Raw genomic sequence first — 19,696 nt, 5'->3', positions numbered from 1 at the left:
ACGAGACCGCATTTTTTCGAGAATTTTGGCTAACACGTACAAAAAATTCACTCAGAGCAGTTAACCTTCCTAGTAGCTCAGCAAAAATACAGCTAATTCTAATAGTTGCGCGAATTGCGGACGCCTGAGGGTTTAGGATTTCAGCATTTCGACCTCCTAGAACAGGCGTGGGCAACCTTTTTTCCAAGGGGCCAAAATAAAATTTTTCATATGCGCCACGGGCCACACTTGAAAATCCAAATAAAAAGTGAGTTTAAAGAAATTAATATTTATCTATTTCTTTTTGCTCTTGATTTATTTTTTGCTTTCGTAAGTTATTAAAAAAAAAATCAATAAGTACTCCTAAAAATTGACACGATTTTGCAAACAAAATTTACCACACATGGATAATAAATCCCCATATTCAGCTTGTATCCAAATTTTCATTTATGCTCTTAAGATTTGTTGCAATATATGGCTTAAAAATGTTGCTTAATCCCAAAACACGTGTCGTTGTATTGCTCCACCCGGTATATATCGCGAGGAAAATTCTGGAAAATATCAGGCGATATCTCTGAAACAAGAAATGCATCTTTCATTACGCTTTCAAACGTCTTGGAAGCTTCGGATCGCGTCCACTAGATGCTGCATGTGCAACATAATCATATTAATTAATTAATTCCAATTTTAAATGTAACTTGTGGGGCCCTATGGAGTATTAACTATGAATTATATTAGCGGGCCGGACAAAACTTATCGGCGGGCCGGATTTGGCCGGCGCCGTGTGTTGCCCACGCCTGTCCTAGAAGATTGCGTGTGTTTTTAGTTAATAGGGATGTATAAAACGATGAGAAAAAGCTGTGTCTGCAGCTACTGGCAATAAAAGTAAACTCTAGGATCACTTCAAAGGCTAGGTTGCTCGTTGTTCAAGTCGCCACCCTGTATATGTTGACGATAAGCTTTCTTCAAGCGGCACTAGGAATGATGTTTATTCAAAAAATTAATAAATAGGAGACGAAGTGGTAGTGTCTAGGAAGCATCAGGTAGTTTCTTGACCTTTCACTTGCAAAACCTTTGTTAATCGCCTCCCAAACTTTGCAATAAAAAAATAAAAGTTTGGCTACCTCGCGACAAATTAACGGACCGCATCTCGCGAATTAATCTCACGCCTTAATGAACCGCCAAATTTGGCACTTGGCAATTATAAACGTATCTCTTTATGGGGCACTCTGGGATCATAGGTTAATGCAGAATTTTAACGGTGACGAACAGCGAATTATCAAAACTGGATGGTCAATTAATTTCGTTCAATAACTAGAAGGCCGCGTTAGTTTTTTTTTTTTTTTGAAATCCGGTCACGTAGCAAACGCCGTTGTTCGGCGAAAGGCTGCGCAAAAAAGCGCACCCGCATTGCCCCCCGACAGATTAGAATCGCGATTGCAACCATTCGAGCGTTTTGTTTTTTAGACAGGGTCCCCAACTTCGGTAGTCAAATTTTTACAGTCGAACGAGGTAATGGATGGATTGCGTGTACGTTTTTATAGGTCAACATTCCACCAGCCGTCGGCCATGTTTTGTGTTATACGCGGAAACAAAAAATTGATTGGAGAATAAATTTAATTAGATTTGCTATTACCGGGTTGAATTTTGGCGTTTAAGGCGATTTATGTTTTTATTGTCACAACAAAGAACGAAGAATAATTGATTTTGCGATTACGGTCTTGTGGGAATTATTCCCCCTTCGAAGTGAACAATTGGTACAAATCCATCAGGGGTTGTGACCGGTGCGTACAATACATGGGAAGTGGGTATGATTTGTCAAACGCACACTTTTCTATTATTAAGATATATGCAAATGACTAGTACAGTCATCAATATTGTTTGCCTGCGATACATCAAAAGATGACACTTTCACTAAGTGACTCAGATGAAGACGACCCGAAACTAGTAAAAAGGTGGACACAAAACACGTGGTACCTACCTGTACATTTGAAACAACCTGAATCTTTTTCAGATTAATTTACGCCCTTTTAATCACCACCAACAGATATATTTCTGAATATTTTAACCTTTGTTTTATTAAATACCTGCTACAACATAAAACATCCCATACACAAATCGAATTATATAGAAAAATAGCACGTGGATAAATTTTGCTGGCGTAATTAAGAGTGTGTAGATTCAATGGCAACATGTCTAAATCCTCCTGATGTAGATTTGTTTGTTACCACTACTTCCACTTAAGGAAATCGGCAATGTCCACATGTAGCGCTTCATGGCGAACGTGAACGAAAGTATGTTTAATGTTATTTTCATGTGTTCGGAATAAATTTTTGTCATTGTCAATCAATTAATTGTGTGTTTATTCGAACCCACTGTGCGATTCGAATCCAGTTTCATGTCAAATTTTTCTGCTCGTGTCCATGTGTCAGGTGTTAAATGGAAATTTGTGTAGTTAACTCATTGGAATTTTCAAATGTTAATCGAGGCTTACCGAGTCTTCTGAATTTTTAATTTAAGTCAATTTGGTAAAACAATTTCATAATACACTGTAAATAAATGCAGATATTTCAAAAACGGCTAATGCGAATGTCAAGATATATATTTTTGCAATCAGAAAAGACAGTTCTTTTCAATTTTTGAAAAAGATACAGAGCGGTCAATTAAAAATTTACCAAATTTGCATTTTTTTACTAGCTTTACAATATTCATTTGTTTTTTTTTTACTTTACATTTTTTGGCGATAATAAACCCCACAACTTTAAAGTTTGTTTCTATCTTCCATAATAAACGCACTACGCGCTGGCTACATGTATGTAATAACTCTGTACATAATCAGGACCATTCATGTGTCAACACTATAACCTTATGAATGCAAAAAGAACGAAGTGAATAATTCGAACACTGTAGCAGTACAGCATAGACGAACTGACAGAGACGGTGGTTTCAATAGTCCAAAGTGTATCTTCAGGGTGGTTTAGGGGCCATTGTAGTATTGAGATAATTTTTTTTTAAATTTCATGTTAATATCTATCAGTCAATTCAATTTGCATATTTTTACAAAAAAAACTGCACGTCTCGAATCCATAATTTATTTGTCAAAATTTTATTATAAACCATCAACTGGTGTATAGAAGGATGTGGTTCGCCAAAATGGCGATCTTCTACCCCTCCTAAAAAACAATAGTACGAGCACGACTAGTATAAACAAAAAAACCTAAACAAACAATTGATATTATTGACAATAACGTAGTCTAAGCATATAGTCGCAGAATGGTAAGTAGTACCAAAAAAATAAGATCAAGTATAAAATAAAAAAAAGTAGAAACATAATACTAAAACAAAAAGAAACAAATTTAAATATAAATATAACTCAGCGCTTGGTAATAAATGCAAAAACGTAAATAAATGACAAAGTTAATAATCCTTAATATTTTCAAATAATTTCCTTTTAAACATATGAATCTGAGCTTCTTTTTACTTATAAAAATATACGGAACATAAGTACTTCATTCTACATTTAACATTATTATACCTATGCATTAGCCCATTTAATAGCACTATCGTTAATTAATAATAATTGGTTGTTTAAATTAATTTTGCTGCCATAATAATCACTGTCGACTTTTTCGATATACCTTCACCAAATTTGATGCAATCTATATAGACAAATATAATTGCAAATCATCGGCATACAATGAGAAATAAAACTCGGGAGGTTGGCATAAAAAATAAAATAGGTCCCAAAATACTCCCCTGTGGAACCCCGGATAATATTGTTCTCGTAGTGGAAGTAGAATAACCAAATGAACTGTGCCCTGTTGCATCAAAACTAAAATGTGGGCGTAATCAACACGAGCGTATGACTCGCGCTTATTGGGAATTTCATCATTCATGGGGAAGAATTTCAAGCCACAATCCCTAGCACGAAAGAGTTTCGGCGGGTTAGCCGAGTCTCTCGGTCGTTTAGACACAAGGGTTGATTACCATTTACGATCGTTCTGGAAGGCAAAGGTAGCTTAAGATCAAGGAATTGCATTTGGTTTTTATTTTAAATTGTATATCTCAATATCAAAAGCTGATGAAGGGACACGATTGATTATTTATTATGGTCTTGATTAAATGATAATTCGAAAGTAGGATTGATTATAATCTGATTTTACGAGTTATAGCGACATATGTACCATATAATAGTAATAATAGGGGAGCTTTAGTTTCACGCTTTTGGAAAAGTGAAATAGGTCGCTTTTTGAAAATTTGTACTTAGGAGTTACTCTGAAGACCGAATCGATGTAAAATATTTTCAAAATGGTGGCACTTCCGGAAATGCCGCGGAGTAGCTAGTGGGTATCAAAAGAACAGAAATTCCGGTATTTCCGCAAGTGCCAGCATTTTGAAAATTGTTTAAATCGATTCGGCCGTCAGAGTACCTAACAATAGGAATTTTTCAAAATTAAGTTTTTGTTTATGATCTAATTATGCTAAAACCTGATAAAAAGTTATATATGGTGAAATGTATAAGGCTATATGCCCCATTTCTCGGGGGTTGAATGCAAATTGCACACGGAATTTAGTCTTATTATACCAGGGAAGTTTTTAATGATTAACCACCGCCAGAAGGATATGCGAATCGGTAACATTTCAGTTTCGCTTCGCGCGTCATGCAGATGTCACTTGCGATTTTAAAGAATAGCAAATGGCGCGCGATTAATCAAAACAGTGATTAATGAATTCAAGACACGGATTATCCACTTAAATATAGACGTAAACATAATCTTCCATTTAATTTATTATAATAACAGTTAGTTTTCAGTTCGTAAAGCAAAACCGGTGTGTCGTAATATCTTGTAACAATCGCTAGCTCTTTTTTCAGGTCTTACTCAACCGGCCACCTATCGCTTTTTCATCTTATTAAAAGGCTCTTAATTAAATTTACCGTGCACCTTTTTTTACTTAACCGGATATTATAAGCGGCATAGCTAAACAACAAGAATAAACATCGACCATTTAATTACAGCATGTTCTGCTCTAAATAACGTAACAAAGTTATCTTTTGCAACAACGTGGTCAGATCGGGTATGCGGAAAATCGGCATCGGCATGAGGGGATGCTCGATCTATTGCAACCATCATCATCATCAAATTAGGCGTTTGTTACCTAATCTTATTTGTAAACTAAAATTGGTTGTATCTCTCTTGTTAAGCAACTGAAACGGGTCTACTTATGAAATCCGACAACCAAAGCGAAAAAACTCCAATTTTGGTAAGAAACATCATTTACGCAATACAAATTCGACAAGTCAGTTATTACTTACTCTGCGGGGACCCATAAAAATAAGGAAGTTAATTATACACAAAGAAAATAAAACACAATCAAAGTCGGTACATAACGATTATATAATTTATGTGAAAATAATTAACCCAGATATTGTGCGTCTTCCTCGTTACTTATTGTGTTTTGATATACCACTTGCGCGGGATCCCATCTGTACTTTTGTAATTTTCAACTCACGTTTCTACAAATTGCCTTTCGCGGTGACGATGGTGGTGGTGATGATGATGATGATGTCGATTTAATGGCGACAATTTAAGAAAGAAGAAGCAGAAGAAAACTCTCTCGCTTGAATAATGGACCGTTACATTTCAAAGCTGAATTTCAATTATGTGAATTGAGCACGCTTCGTTTGTGATTATAATTGCAAATTTCACTTTTTCTGTGTTGTGACATTATTGCACGGTGTGGAGTCAATGTGCATTTAATTTTTGGCTAATAGACTTCAGGGATTTTTACGCCGCCGTCGCTCTTTTGCATTACAATAAACGTCATTCTCACGACAAGCCATTACGTTTTTTAATTATAGAGACAATGGCGAGCCACTCCGTCTTGCTTGTAAAGGTTACGAATTTAGATTGGGCTGGGCTCCGTTCCACTTTAAACGGAGTTAATTTAATATCACAATACCTTGTTGATGTTCTTTACAATGAACAGTTAGAACAATTTTTATCATACAATGTTCTAGGTGAAGTTAAAAGAGGAAAGAAATCGCAATGTTTACTTACACCCTGTACAAAGGCGTTGAAAAAAAAAATCAAAGTGCTCGTGTGAGACCGAAGAGACTTCAGGCCATCAATGAGATCTTGTCAGAGTCTTATCACATTCTCTTTGACGGTACCCACTTCCGACATCCCGTTCAGCCGCAATTCGCGTTTGAAATTTTGACTCAATCATCAGTCGGAACTCTTCCGGGGTTACCACATTCTATTTCTCGGTACTCACTTCCGACGACCCGCTCACCTACAATTCGCGTTTAAAATTTTGAAGACAAATCACCACATTAGTAAACCACGCTCGGGGATGGCGCCCAGATGTCGTCGACCCCACATCATGTAGTTCCCAAAGTTCTTAATTACACAGCCCGATATGTATACGTACACCCCTCGTCTTTCTAAAAGCAATCTCCTCCCGCCCTCATTTGCTACCAGGCAGCCGCCGACCAAAGTGTTTTCAAATAAATCGAACGAGAACCAACAGAACATAACATTTCCACTTGATGAAAAAGAGTCTCTTCCGTCTTTTTTAGTGTACTTATAACCGGAATAATGACGATTGGTTATGAACTTATTCATTGACTGATTTCTAAAAAAAACAAAAATAGATCCGCAAGTAAAGTGAATATTATTACTAAATCTTTCGTTTTCATTATTCTTGAATGGTTGTTGAAATTCTAATAACCAATTTATGAATGCTAATAAAACAATTAAGAAGCAGTAACCCCTTTATTAAGAAAGCAAAATCACTTTTAATAAAACCCTACAATTTAAAGGAGTATTTTGACACTTTATGATTATCTGAGATAAATAAGGTAATAAGATTGATAGATTGTATTTTTTTAATTAATACATAGCATTTCGACTCCATTATTCTCGAGATTATTCTTAATGTTGTGTACTTCATGCATATGCAAATATTTTTTGCAATAAAGCTTATTTGATTGATTGATATTATTAGTTTATTAATATCGCAATTAAACATTTAATTGATCAAAGATCTGAACAACAGTATATCCTGCTGTTATTTTTGAACAATACATAATAATTTTGTTTCGTCAGCAGAACCAAATATTTTAAACAAAAATACTTTTCACACTTTCGACCATATAAATGTTGCAAGTAGAACATAAAAATACCGAATCAATAATAATTTTTTTAGAATTGGAAAAAATCCACTTCAATCCTCTTACGCGAAATAATTACGTTTTTCATTTGAAATTAGCAGGCGGACGGACAACTTGCCATTGGCTACGAATTATTAATTACTGAATTGAGCACCAATTGACAATTGGTAAGCGACAATTGACAGTAATTCTCAAATGACAACATATTCTTTCATTTTTTCATCGAAAGGATAGAAATTATTTCTTAAAAAAAGTGACACTCTGCAATGGGCAATGAATGGCAGGGGGAGACCCTGCCGTTTGACCCAAAATTGCAAAGGGAAAGAGGCATTACTGGACTGCCGAATTTTGAGATTTCATTCCGACTATGTGGATAAGTATAATTATCCGTAATTAGTTGAATGGGTTGAGATTACATGCGTTAGGTGCAAAAAATTTGAATTTTGACACCAGTCCCGTATTTTTAAGCCGTCTGGGAAGGACGTAATTAATTCAAGATGTTGTAATTTTTGGATGTTGATAATCGAATACGCAGTGTCGGTTGGACCCCCCCCCCTGGCATAACCGAACTTTATACAGAGTGGCATAACGAAAACGAAACAGATTGAATAACTCGCAAGGAAATAGTTTTTGGAAAAAACGCAAAAACACGTCGATTTTGGTTGCAAGGGGGACGTCTGCTACTTAAAAATTTACACCTCTGCTGTCAACCCCCTAAGCGCGTTGCCACCCCTTCAATGATTTTAAATTGAACGTTGGGTCGAGTGACACATAATTGGAAAGGGCTCTATTAATTCTACTGTAACACTCACGCGAACTTCAATTCAATAGTTCGTACGCGAATTTTCTAAGCTGAAGTTTTCTATTATACCCAAAAAAAACACCAAAGAATTCCGCACATATTTATTTAGCGATATAAACTACGTGATTATTGCTTAGTATTGACAATTTATTTTTAAATGTACGGGTCAACTTTCCGTAGTTCAAATGCTAAATAATCGAAATTTTAAATTGGAAAGTAACAAGTTGCACTGATGACCAAACGCGAATTGATTACTTTTAATTTATAGCACGACCAAGTTTGAAAATTAGGGTGATCCATTTTTGACACTTTTATAGAGCGTCTGCGTAATTGTTAGTGGTATCAAATAGGTAACATAGGCGTCATGCGCTCTTTTTGGGTCAAATTTGAAATAGTAAAATTAAAATTTGAAAATATTCGCTCGCTTAACAGAAAAGGGGGGAAAAGTAAAAATTGTCAATTTCAGAATGACTATATTTTTTTAGTTCAGAGATACAAAAAAATGTTTACTACAAAGGTTTCTGTATAATAATTGTTTAATAATTTTTCGTTTTCAAAATAAGTATACAGTTATACCAGGCTCATTTTTTAATTAAAAAAAAACAGATTAAATTATTTTTTTCAATTAACACGTCAGTGATTCAAAAACGATTAAAGTGATTCAAAAAAATTTAATAAAGGCTCAAAAAGATTCAAACACAAAATTTTTAAATTTGTTTTAATCTTTTTTGAATCTTGAATCATTCTTAGCTTTTGCCCTCTTTCACATTCAACTCTAATAAATTTTCTAGTGATTATTTAGCCTAGTGTGATTTAGAATCGGCCCTATATGACTACCTTAAATTTTTTAAAAGAATTTAATATGCTTCATTTTAGATTAAAATATACAGGACGTTCTATTTAAAAAATTGAGTTTAGGTCCGATAACTTATTTACCGGACTAGCAAGTAGTGCTTCACGCGTGCACACATGATGTAACAAACCGCCCTCTCCGACACCTTCTTTTGGAAAGGATTCGTGTGATGAAGAAAGATTCATTTAAAAAACACTTTTGTAGACACCTGTGGTTAGAAGCAATCTTATTGGAAGCCGATTCGTCGATCCTTGGGTCAACGAGCTAAGGACAAAGCAAGGTTAATTGGTGATCATTTGCAATTGTTGTTTATCAAATCACAATTGCTTTAAAATTAACATATTTAATACAAGCAATGGTACTGTATTAGAGATGCTTGAAATCAGATGAAATGGCCCATCGTGGATCCTTGGGGAACACCGATTTCGAATACTGTCTTGCAATAAACACATAATTAAATCTTGGAATTTTTTCTCGCTTTGGAAACAACGCCTTGACGCACTGTAATAATTTATGTTCTATGGCGAATTTGTTTTTTTTTAATAATAGGCTTCCATTATACGTTAATAGCCGTAATTTATACCTGCAGCATATGGTCACAGCTATAAATAATTTAACGGTGACTTTTCTCACTTCCGACTTATACCGGAACCCAAATTACCTAGTTGTAGGCAATTAGCGATCTGTTTTCAATCGTTGGACAGCGAGGAACTATTTAGTACGTTGGTGCTAATTTCTAGTTAGGATAACGAAGAAGTAAAAGTAACAAATGTTACCTACTTAAAAGGGTGTCAATTTTTGCTTACGGTGAGCCGTTAATAGGCTACTGATTAATAAATATAAATTTAGATTACTGGTAGTACATTGGAATATTAATTAAATGAAGTGCACTTTCAGTACACTCTCAAGAAAGCGGTTTGTAGTGCACAAATGCAAACGGGTGACAACAAAAAATGAAAGTAAACCCCCTACACATACGCAAATTAGCACGAATAGAAATGATTCATAAATCTGCACCAATCGATCTCGTTTTTTTTATTATCTCGATTGTTTTATTAATTTAACACACTTTCTCGATGACCCGGTACGAATTTCGGAAGCTGGCCGACCGGAATTTATGTAATTGACAAATCGACGATTACCTTTTCCCTTATACAAAGAAAGTTAATCTTGTGCCACATTAAAGAGCAAACCTATAATTTCAGGCACGAATAATATGCATATGTAGGTTAACATCGAGGTATTGTTGTAGCCAAAATTACATGCATCTCGAACGGTAATAATTCCAAACAATGACACTTTGTCTTTTTAATCCCCTCCCCCCTTAAACCATTATTATTAACAAAGGCAACTCACCTTTTCGAATTTCTACCTGCGCCGACTTCATCTCCGATGACCCCTGAACTTCCGTCCTAGAAAAAAAACGTATCTTTTACATCAAATACTACTACCTATAAGAAGCCCCATTAAAAAGTTAATGGCGCTGTTAAAATGTTTAGAATATCCTTATTTTTCCTTGTAAATTTAATTACGCCAGAAGAAAGCAATGGTATAAATATTAGCAAATTATATGGCAATTTAAATTCAAATTACGGTAAAGGGATCATTACGGAGTGTGAGAGATTATTGCAATCGATTGGGAAACTTGCTTAATTGATCGTTGCTGATTGCGTTAATGATATTTAAATTGATACGCGACCAGAAGTGACATACTCGTTCCAGATTCAGCGATTGCAATTTTCTGATTGAGATTTAATTATGCGTTGAAAGGATTATAATTGGGTAAGGTTGCCACCCTAGGATAATTCCCTTTCATTTTTGTTAACGAGACGTTTGGTAAATAAACAAAATTGCAGTAAAACTTTAAGTTATATAACTCTTGGAGGAAAATTGGTGTTAACCTTTATGGAATTAATTTCTACCTGCTACAGTCCGTGCAAGGGCCGTATTTAGGGGTAGATTTGTTGGTTACTGTAGATTGCGCGTACGAGATGTTTTCTGTATGTAAATACGTAGTAATTTCGTTGTTCACATAATAGTTACTTATATAAGTCAGGAAAATGGCACATTACTGGCGAAGAAATATTGAAGTACGAGACCCTTTTGGGGCCGAGTCAAGTAGTGTTATTTTACAAACGAGTTTTGTATCTTTCCACGTGTATTTTATATTTAAACAATTCGCAGGATGGTCACTTCAGAATTGAAGTACGACTTTTAAAATTCAAAAGCGATTTTTGTGATCGGCTTGTGCGATGAATCGAGGGTTTTGTTTGTTTTATGTTGGATTTGTTTGCAATGGTATTTTCCACCATCTGTGATGCTTTTTCAATACTCATGGAATACTGCAGGGGCGGACTGGCACGGGGGGGGGGGCGAGTGGCGATTGCCAACCTGGCCTGTAGATCATAATGCCCGTTGGAAATTTATAAGCTGTATTTAGTTTCTTGCACTATTAATAAATTATTAACACGTTTCTCTAATTGGGGTTGATGTTAGGTTGTTAAAAAATTCTGTTTTAATTGAAGTGTTTTACAATGAATTTATCATTTTTTGTCGTAGCATGAAAGTGCTGAAATACAATGATAGGCGACGCACCTCGTGTGGATTCTATATTTTGTTACTTTTAATTATCAGCTGTACTTACAATCCAAAACAATTCGTACTTTTTCGATCAGACTTCTCAATCAAAAGTTATAAACTAGAAACCAATTTCGAACAAAAATTCAAAGGGCTGTAACTTTTGAACTAGTAGCCCAATCTTGGAACTGTTTGAAATTATGGATTCTACAGGCCACATTCTATAAGAAAATTTTTTTTCCGGGTCGATCTGAGACACTTTTTTTTTCGGGGCTCAAAAAAAGGCAGGTATAGCCTTCCTTTTTTACCAAAAATCGACTACACCAAAGTTTCTCGGGAAAACACTTTTTCTTATTAATTTGTGTGCGTAGAATCCAAATCAATTCGTACTTTTTCGATCAGACTTCTCAATCAAAAGTTATAGACTAGAAACCAATTTCGAAAAAAAATTCAAAGGGCTGTAACTTTTGAACTAGTAGCCCAATCTTGGAACTGTTTGAAATTATGGATTCTACAGGCCACATTTTATAAGAAAATTTTTTTCCGGGGCGATCTGAGACAATGTTTTTTTCGGGGCTCAAAAAAAGGCAGTGTATAATTCCACCTGGCCCGCAGTTACCCAGTCCGCCCCTGGAATACTGTGATGTGGTGGGTCGTGAAACCCTATATGTTATAAAATATTTTAAACCCCAATCATATTGTTGTTATGGCGAGACAGTTCATGTTCTAACCAAAGGCGGGCTCTTAACCATTAACAACAATAATATAATGTGTATTCTTCACACCGTGAGCCCTTGGTGTGAATATCGGGCTCCGTTACATAATAGTCTTAGTAAATACATTCATTTCCGTAAATATGGTGGCATAATATTTTAAATATCGGTGTAAAGTATGAATACGAGGGAGATAAGTTCCGCGACGGTGTCGTACAGGTTTAAAACTAACTGGCCATCAAAAATGAGTTGCTGTCAAAAAGGTCCAAAGGTTACGCGACAGTCACGCATTTTTGATCGCATAGTATTATAATGTGCAATTATAAAATGCAAATTGGAAAAGTAAGAAACTAAGCGAGTACATTTTCTGGAAGCTTTTCAGGAGCTCTTTTTCCTTCCTTGTATTCAATGAAGTCCCTAGAGCTACTCTCGTGGAATTATGAGAGAACTTGAATTGAATTTGGATTATTAACGTTTTAATTAAATTGCACTCCTCATTTCTTGCGTTTTATGCATGTTGGTCGATATAGCTTCCAAAGCCGATCACACGTAATGAAAAAATACGAGTAGTTCTTTAAAAAAATGCCAATATCTCAAAAACTACAGGGATAGGTATACAGAATATTAATGAAAGTGTCCCTAAAATTCAAATTTTTTGACATTTTTGTATTGCTAATTTTTTAAAACCGCAGCAGCCTTAGAAACCTTTTCAAAACTTTCAGCGATCACTCAAAAAATTCCTTAGACTTTAAGGATTCGATTATACTGATCTTGAACGGTTTAAAAGATATAAATTTTTGAATGGACACATGCGCATCTTCAAAAATTGCCATGGTAAAAAACAATGACAAATCTTAAATGCGCTAAATTCAGAATAAAATTGCGCATTTAGGGAAAACTAGAAAATGGTATATTTATATTTAAAAAAAACCAAGATGGCGCCATCTTCCGATATTTACGGCAGCGACGCCATCTTGAAATTATTTTATTTCAATTCGCAATGGTCGATTATGGCTGTAAACCAAACTTCTAGTCCCTATTTCAACTACAACAAATTAGGCTTCGTGAATCTCTCTGTATGGTATCGTTCATACAAACCACCCACTTTTTTTCAACCCTGGAAGTGGTATAGGGGAGATTAAAAATGAAATCCAAGGAAACGCAAAATTTAAAAACCTCTTATACCTTCAAAAATGATTAAACGTTTACAGATCTTCTTTTGGATTTTTTTCTAGGTGTCTGGTCTACGGGTAGCATTTTTTGGATGATTTGAAAAATTCGATCTCACTATCAGATGGGCGTTTTACAAACATGTGCGCAAGAGATTAATTTTCTAACAGCTACAAACGAAGGCATTCAAGCAATCTTTTAGTAATTCAATAATCATCGTCCTTGTGACACGTTATCCGAAAACCACGGGTGGATTAATGCGTGCAAATTAGAATTCCCTTGAGTTAAAATCACGCAAACACAAATCCTCTCCGCGCTTACTATTTGACTTGCTAATTCCCATAAAACCGAATTAAATCCAATGATTACTCCACGGCCAAAAACGTACTCATCCATTCAAAAATGGGAATGGGTGTTGGGACAATTTTCATTCGCTCGATATATATGGTAAGTCGATAATTGAACGCATACCTAATGCGGTGTAGAAAGAATTATTGTAACCATATATGGTCATCTAAGAAGTTCCCTCTCCTTGTTCTTACCCGCGTAAGTAGAGAAAGTAAGTACGGTACGTTCGATGAATTTTTATAGCGCATATTTCGAACGTTATCGCCGTGTTAATATCGTGTTTTATATCAATAAGTAACTGCAATTCTATTCGGTATTAAATCGTTGACCTATTGGGAAGACATGATTTCGTTAGTAATCGAATTGAGTTGGTAACTGTAGATGGGGGAGTAGACGACCTTATACTGTCTTTTTTTAGCAATAGAGGAACTAATTAGTACATACCTTTTTAAATTATGTATAAGAACATAAACAAAAATTGAGCAAGTAATTTGATTAAATTAGTGAAATAGCAATACTAATAATCAAAATATTATACAGAAAAAATTGGATGACATCAAAGTTCAAAAAACCTACATTAATAAATAAAAAGTAATGTTAATTAATGTAAATTGAGTTGATTTTGTTGAGTATGTATATCACGCTGTATTACATTATTCATTTACAATTAAGTAATGTTTCAGAGGCACATAAAAGAAACCTAATTCTATTGTTGAGGAAATGTTACTAACATTGACTCAGTCGTTCAAATTTGTTATTTTAATGTAGACCTTCAAAAAGTAAACGTTACAAAACTTGAACTGAAGCTATCCATTTCTAGCTTAAACTTTGACTCAAATAAAATCAAAAATTCGAAAAAAGGACCTTTTCTTCGAGAAACATTTAACTACTCATAGATCAATAGCAAATAAACTATTTTTTGTGGAAGTTCCCAACCGCCTATGTTAAAAGTTTAATTTAACAGTTGTAATTTTCTTGAATTGCACCGGATCTCCCTTACTCTGATGTTACTACATCTAAAGAATTAAAATTAGAAAGTATAATTGAGACATTAAACAATAATCAGAATAGATTAAAACAAGAGTAAATAAAATGAAATTAGCACTACAGCACTATTCACTTGTACTTAATGAAATTAGGTACACGTGTGAAGGTGTGCAAATTTTGCTTTCTTATTAATACCAATCTTGTGATGAGATTAGTTCTGGTGTTTAACTCAACAGAACAAGATTAAAATTAAATTATTGAACATTTCCATAATTTCATTTATTGAAATGGAAATGAAATTGGCGAAGGGGAAAATCGCAGCCATTACCGGTTTTAATCCCCATTTGGCCCGCGGTTCCGGTACTTTAAAAATGCGAGTTACACATTTAGTATGTCAATGACACCTACTTAGTACAAGTAACTAACGACATTAGGTAGTTGTGCCAAAGTGAAATGAGCGATCCATTTTTGTTGATATTCGTAAAGCTCACTTGGAAAACGGCCATCAAGGCGTGTGAAAACAAAGAGGAGTTCTCCGACCTTTAAAAATTATGAATAAAACTTAAAAGGAAATTGTCGGATTGAAAATTAAAATTAGCGGATTTATTTAAGGCACATCTCATTAAAATACGCGTCTGATTATTAAACTTTTAAAAATTCTAAATTTTTAGTTAATTAAAAATTATTCAAATCCAGTGTGAATGTTGTTGGGCAAGAATAATACAATTTTCTGATTACCTTAATAGGTGAAAACGTATATAATCATTTAAAGGTAAACATTTTTGAGACAAAGCACTTTTGGTGCGACGTATTTATCATTTGTCTGTTTCTTCTGTATCTACCTTTTTTCCCATGATACAGAAACGAACGGAACAAACGACTTCAGCTAGGTTTTTGGGTGTGTCCTTTCCGATTTTGTAATTTTTTTGAGATTCCTAACGGTGTTAAAAAAATCGGATTACGCCAAAATTTGATTCCGGTGCACAAAAATTAAAAATAGAAAGTTATGCGCATCACAGCGTAGGAACTGGGTGGTCATGTATGCACCGATCGAGTGTAGGCCGTTTAGGGTTAAGAATTGCGAATGAAATGATTTTTTTTAATTTCTGAAGGTTCAGATGATTATTTTTATGTTAAGGTATTAAAAAAAGATTCAAGGGATGATAAAAAATCTAAAAAATTCAAAAAGACGAAAAAAATAAAAAATGATTTTTAAAAAAAGTCGGCAATTTCAAAAACTAAATTTTTGAAAATCCCGTTTTGGTCGGTTTAAATCAATATTACATTTTTAACATTTTTTTAGCGTAATATAATAATAGTCTGTAATATCTTGTTTAATTAGTCTTAAATTATAATAATTTCTATATACATTTTCTTTTTGTTTTTATATCTTCTTTAGATAAAAATATACAGGGTGTCCAAATGAGGTTAGGTGCAATATCTTTTTTTCCTGGCCCCGTATACTTATTCTAAAATCGGCTGTTTATTCAGCAATGATTTTAAGGAAAAGTTTGCAATAAACATTTTTGGTATCTATTTCAAGTGAGGAAAAAGTACGTAGATTGATATTTATAATTTTGGATACCATAAAAAGTTTCTTGATGTCTTGATTCCAGATAAAATTTTCACCCTGTATTCCCAAGTAAGGTGTTTCTGTAAAAGGTTTTATTATTGACCTTTATTCTCGATTATACTTCCGAATCGATTATTGTGCGTTGTTATTCTCGTTAGCTGGGATAACAGTAAATCTAATTACTTGCACTAAAAATCGTTTACGACGAGCGAACTTTCTCGTAAAGACTTGTCCAAAACGGTTAACGGATACTTGAGAAGTTCGTTTTTATAATCCGTTATAAATATTTTCGAGTAATCTACGAATTAGAAACGTTTCATGGGACGTGCAGCGGATTTGTTTGTTTCCCATGAACACGAGAGCATAATAACTACAATAGCAAAGGTCAGTTCATGAGTTTGTTAACCTAAAGATGAGCGTTTTTTTCACAATAGAGACTGATCTTTTTTGTTCAGCGTCGCGTGTGCGAGAGGTTTTCAATTTTCTCCTGTATTATTTCACCCCCCACTCGACGGAGACGAGCGCACTTTACAACCCTTTCAATACTGCACGTGGGGGATTTAGAAGGAACTTCCGATTAAGGCTGCAATATCATTTGTCGCGACAATTACGAACGGTAATTAAGATTTCTATACGTGATACGGATACGTCCCGATCACGAGCTCACCTTATCCGACAACACCTGGAGATTTATTTTATTATCGCTCCTAAAACAATTGAAAAACGAAAGCTCGCCCCCATTCAAAGTTCAAGGTTTGGAGGATACACGTGACGTTGTACGCCTGCACCCTCTCACGAAAGGGATGATATTGATCTAGCCATCGCGTCGTCCTCTCCGCTTTAAACCCGTGGCGTTGACTCATACCGAATTTTGCAAAAAACGAATCCGTTGTCAAACGAACCTGTAGGCCTTGCTGTATCTCGAAGTAATTTGCAGTTCGCCGCAACATAATTTAAACCGTCGCGCGTAAAAGGAAAAGTATCTCCGCCATTACAATTTTTTTCAGTCGCTTATGTATATTATCACGCAACCCTGTATGGCCTTCGAATCTGAAACTAATTCTTCAATTTATTATACTGTCCGAGCGCATACACTCGATGGAATTTATTGCTTCGTGATCAATTTTTAAATTTGTGCCTCAATTCGTCTAATTTCGTACCAGTATACGTGCAAAATTCCTCCACGTTCAACCAACGTTTCGAGCCAAGTTCTCATTAAGATTACAAGTAATGTAATAGGCCATTACTGGATCCAACACAATTGGTGCATAGAAAAGGATTCATTTGTTACATAAACATACACCAAAAGATGCTTGCTGTCTATTTGCAGCAGCACTCATATGGTTGCACCACTCGGTTACGCCTCCTGCTGTAACAAAGTCATATTTATGCGCTTTCGTACCCCTAATACACATTAAGTGGGTTTTTCCGTCGAAATTGGTGCATGATTGTGATGTTTGGATCTTTTTATATCTCCACTACAAGATCCACTCTAAAACACGCATATTTTTGTAGTAGGCCTGTGAAAAATTTGTTGTTTTAGCTTTTCTCCCAGTATTTTTCAGAGTGCGTTAAAGGCTATTCTCAAAAAAAAACTTACAGAGTACTTTGACTATGAACTTTTGTAGAGAATTTAATAAGCATGTCATACGATGTAGTATACCTATACAGGGTGTTTCTTGGGCGCTATATAGTTAAAAGTGAAGAAGGTAGGTTTTTGAAAATTTGAACTTTGGAGTTACTCTGAAGCCGAAACGATGTAAGATATTTTCACAATGATGGCACTTCTGGGAATACCGGAAGTTGCTAGTAACTTCGTTATTTTAAATGGGAACTCCCATTTTTTATTGTATTTTTGTATTCCATGTGAAATTTCAGTTCTTTTGATACCCACCATCTACAATTTATGGCGACTCGTCAGCGAAAATCGGGATGACCGCGGGCCTTCCCTCTCCGAGGTACTGCTGTGGGATCCGACAAATACGAGGACAAACATGAAAAATGGTTTGTTTCTCGAATTACTCAAACATTGCAACCTACACCCTCGAAATGCGATTAGTTTAAAGGACAAGAAGTCCGCGCAAAACGTATTTGGCCCATATCATGAGAAAGGGGGGGAGGGTCGCGTGTTCGAACGATAAGCGGATGTAAACGAATACAATCGTCCATTACCGTTAGAGAGTAAGTTTCAAGGAAATTGTAAACGTCTTTCCTCTGGTATCCATTTCGTACCCTCAAACCCCTCCACTACTTGTGTTGAAATTTTGACAGTAAGTAGGGAATAGCCTAAGATTAAAAAAATCTATATTATTCCCCATCTCGGGAATGGAAATGTTTTATTATATTTGGACCACAGAAATAGATATAAAAATTAATTCTAAGCAAAACATGTTCTATACATTTACTATTGTAAAATTCTTATTTTTCGAGTTATTCGCGAACGGTCCGTTTTTCCTTGAGTTTTTCATAGAAAAGATAGATGTTTTAAATTGGTTATTTGCCAAAATCTCGAAAAGTATGCACATTTTATTTAAAAAAAACTGTGGAGAACAAAATAGCTTTAAAAGAACAAAGGAAATGTGTTTTTTAATGATTGCTGTATGACCAATACAAACCGAGCAATGGTTTGTTACGGTTAGCTCTTGTTCATCGAATGCCAAATTAGTCAAATAACTATGCATTTATCGAAAAAAAAACTTAGAATATTTCTGTGTAACCAAAGTCGGGTTGGACGTTGAGGTTTACGTCCAGTCACCTGAAGTGAATATGGGTCGTTTCATTACTAACCAAATATTCATTTTAATTCATTTAATTAATCTGGTGGGATTCCTTAAACACAAAACGATTTTGCGTATCTAGCCCGTATCAAACGTATTTGTTTCTCTGTAAAATAGATTATTTCCTAGAATCATTAAGGATAGGAAAATTTCATCTCATTTTTCGTTATCAATTTGTTTTGTTAAATCGCTTAGGCGACAGTTCAGATTTAATTTATTGGGTACTTCGTTTATTCTTATAAAAGATTACTTAATTATCTAGAGATAGGGATGCCTTTTAATGGGAAAATATTGTGGTTGTGGTATTTTAGATTTAGATCGAGAATTGAATAAGAAATTTCGATTTGTTTAAGGAGTCAAGTCCGTTTAAATACCGGGGTTAACGTTTAGAAAAGGCCTTTTGCCAATTTTGAGGCCGAGTTGCTGTCCTTTGAACATTTAGAAGACGCGCGTTTTTTTTGCGTTAAAGTTTGCCGACAGAGTTGAATAGTCTACAATTAACTAAAAAAAGATTTACAAACTTTTCTCGAGCAGATGAATCTTTTATTTAGGCTACAACTAAAAATAGCGCCCTAAAACTGCCATCTCTTCTGCTTGCTGAGTGCTGCCACACTATCTTAAAATCCAACAGTGGCTTGGAAACATTCGGCCAACAGATTGGGGATGGTTTTTAAAGATGGTTCATTGTATCCGATTAAATTAAAGAATTGACTGCACCATTACGACTAACACAGCTTCTGATC

At 34.9% G+C, this 19,696-nt stretch overlaps 1 protein-coding gene across 3 annotated transcripts in view; it reads right to left on the bottom strand.

Annotated features, from left to right (window-relative positions):
• LOC116177475 overlaps positions 1–19,696 on the bottom strand; it is a 96,374-nt gene that overhangs the window by 60,526 nt on the left and 16,152 nt on the right. For all 3 annotated transcript variants that reach the window (XM_031496462.1, XM_031496460.1, XM_031496459.1), the window contains one exon: positions 10,165–10,220. In XM_031496462.1, coding sequence (XP_031352322.1) covers positions 10,165–10,220 — 56 coding nt within the window. The remainder of the gene's footprint in view (positions 1–10,164; positions 10,221–19,696) is intronic.

The sequence above is a fragment of the Photinus pyralis genome, unplaced genomic scaffold (genome assembly GCF_008802855.1).
Source record: "Photinus pyralis isolate 1611_PpyrPB1 unplaced genomic scaffold, Ppyr1.3 Ppyr1.4_LG7, whole genome shotgun sequence".
NCBI classification, from domain to species: domain Eukaryota; kingdom Metazoa; phylum Arthropoda; class Insecta; order Coleoptera; family Lampyridae; genus Photinus; species Photinus pyralis.
The sequence above is the reverse complement of the archived record's forward strand: the minus strand, read 5'-3'. Positions and strand labels throughout refer to the sequence as shown.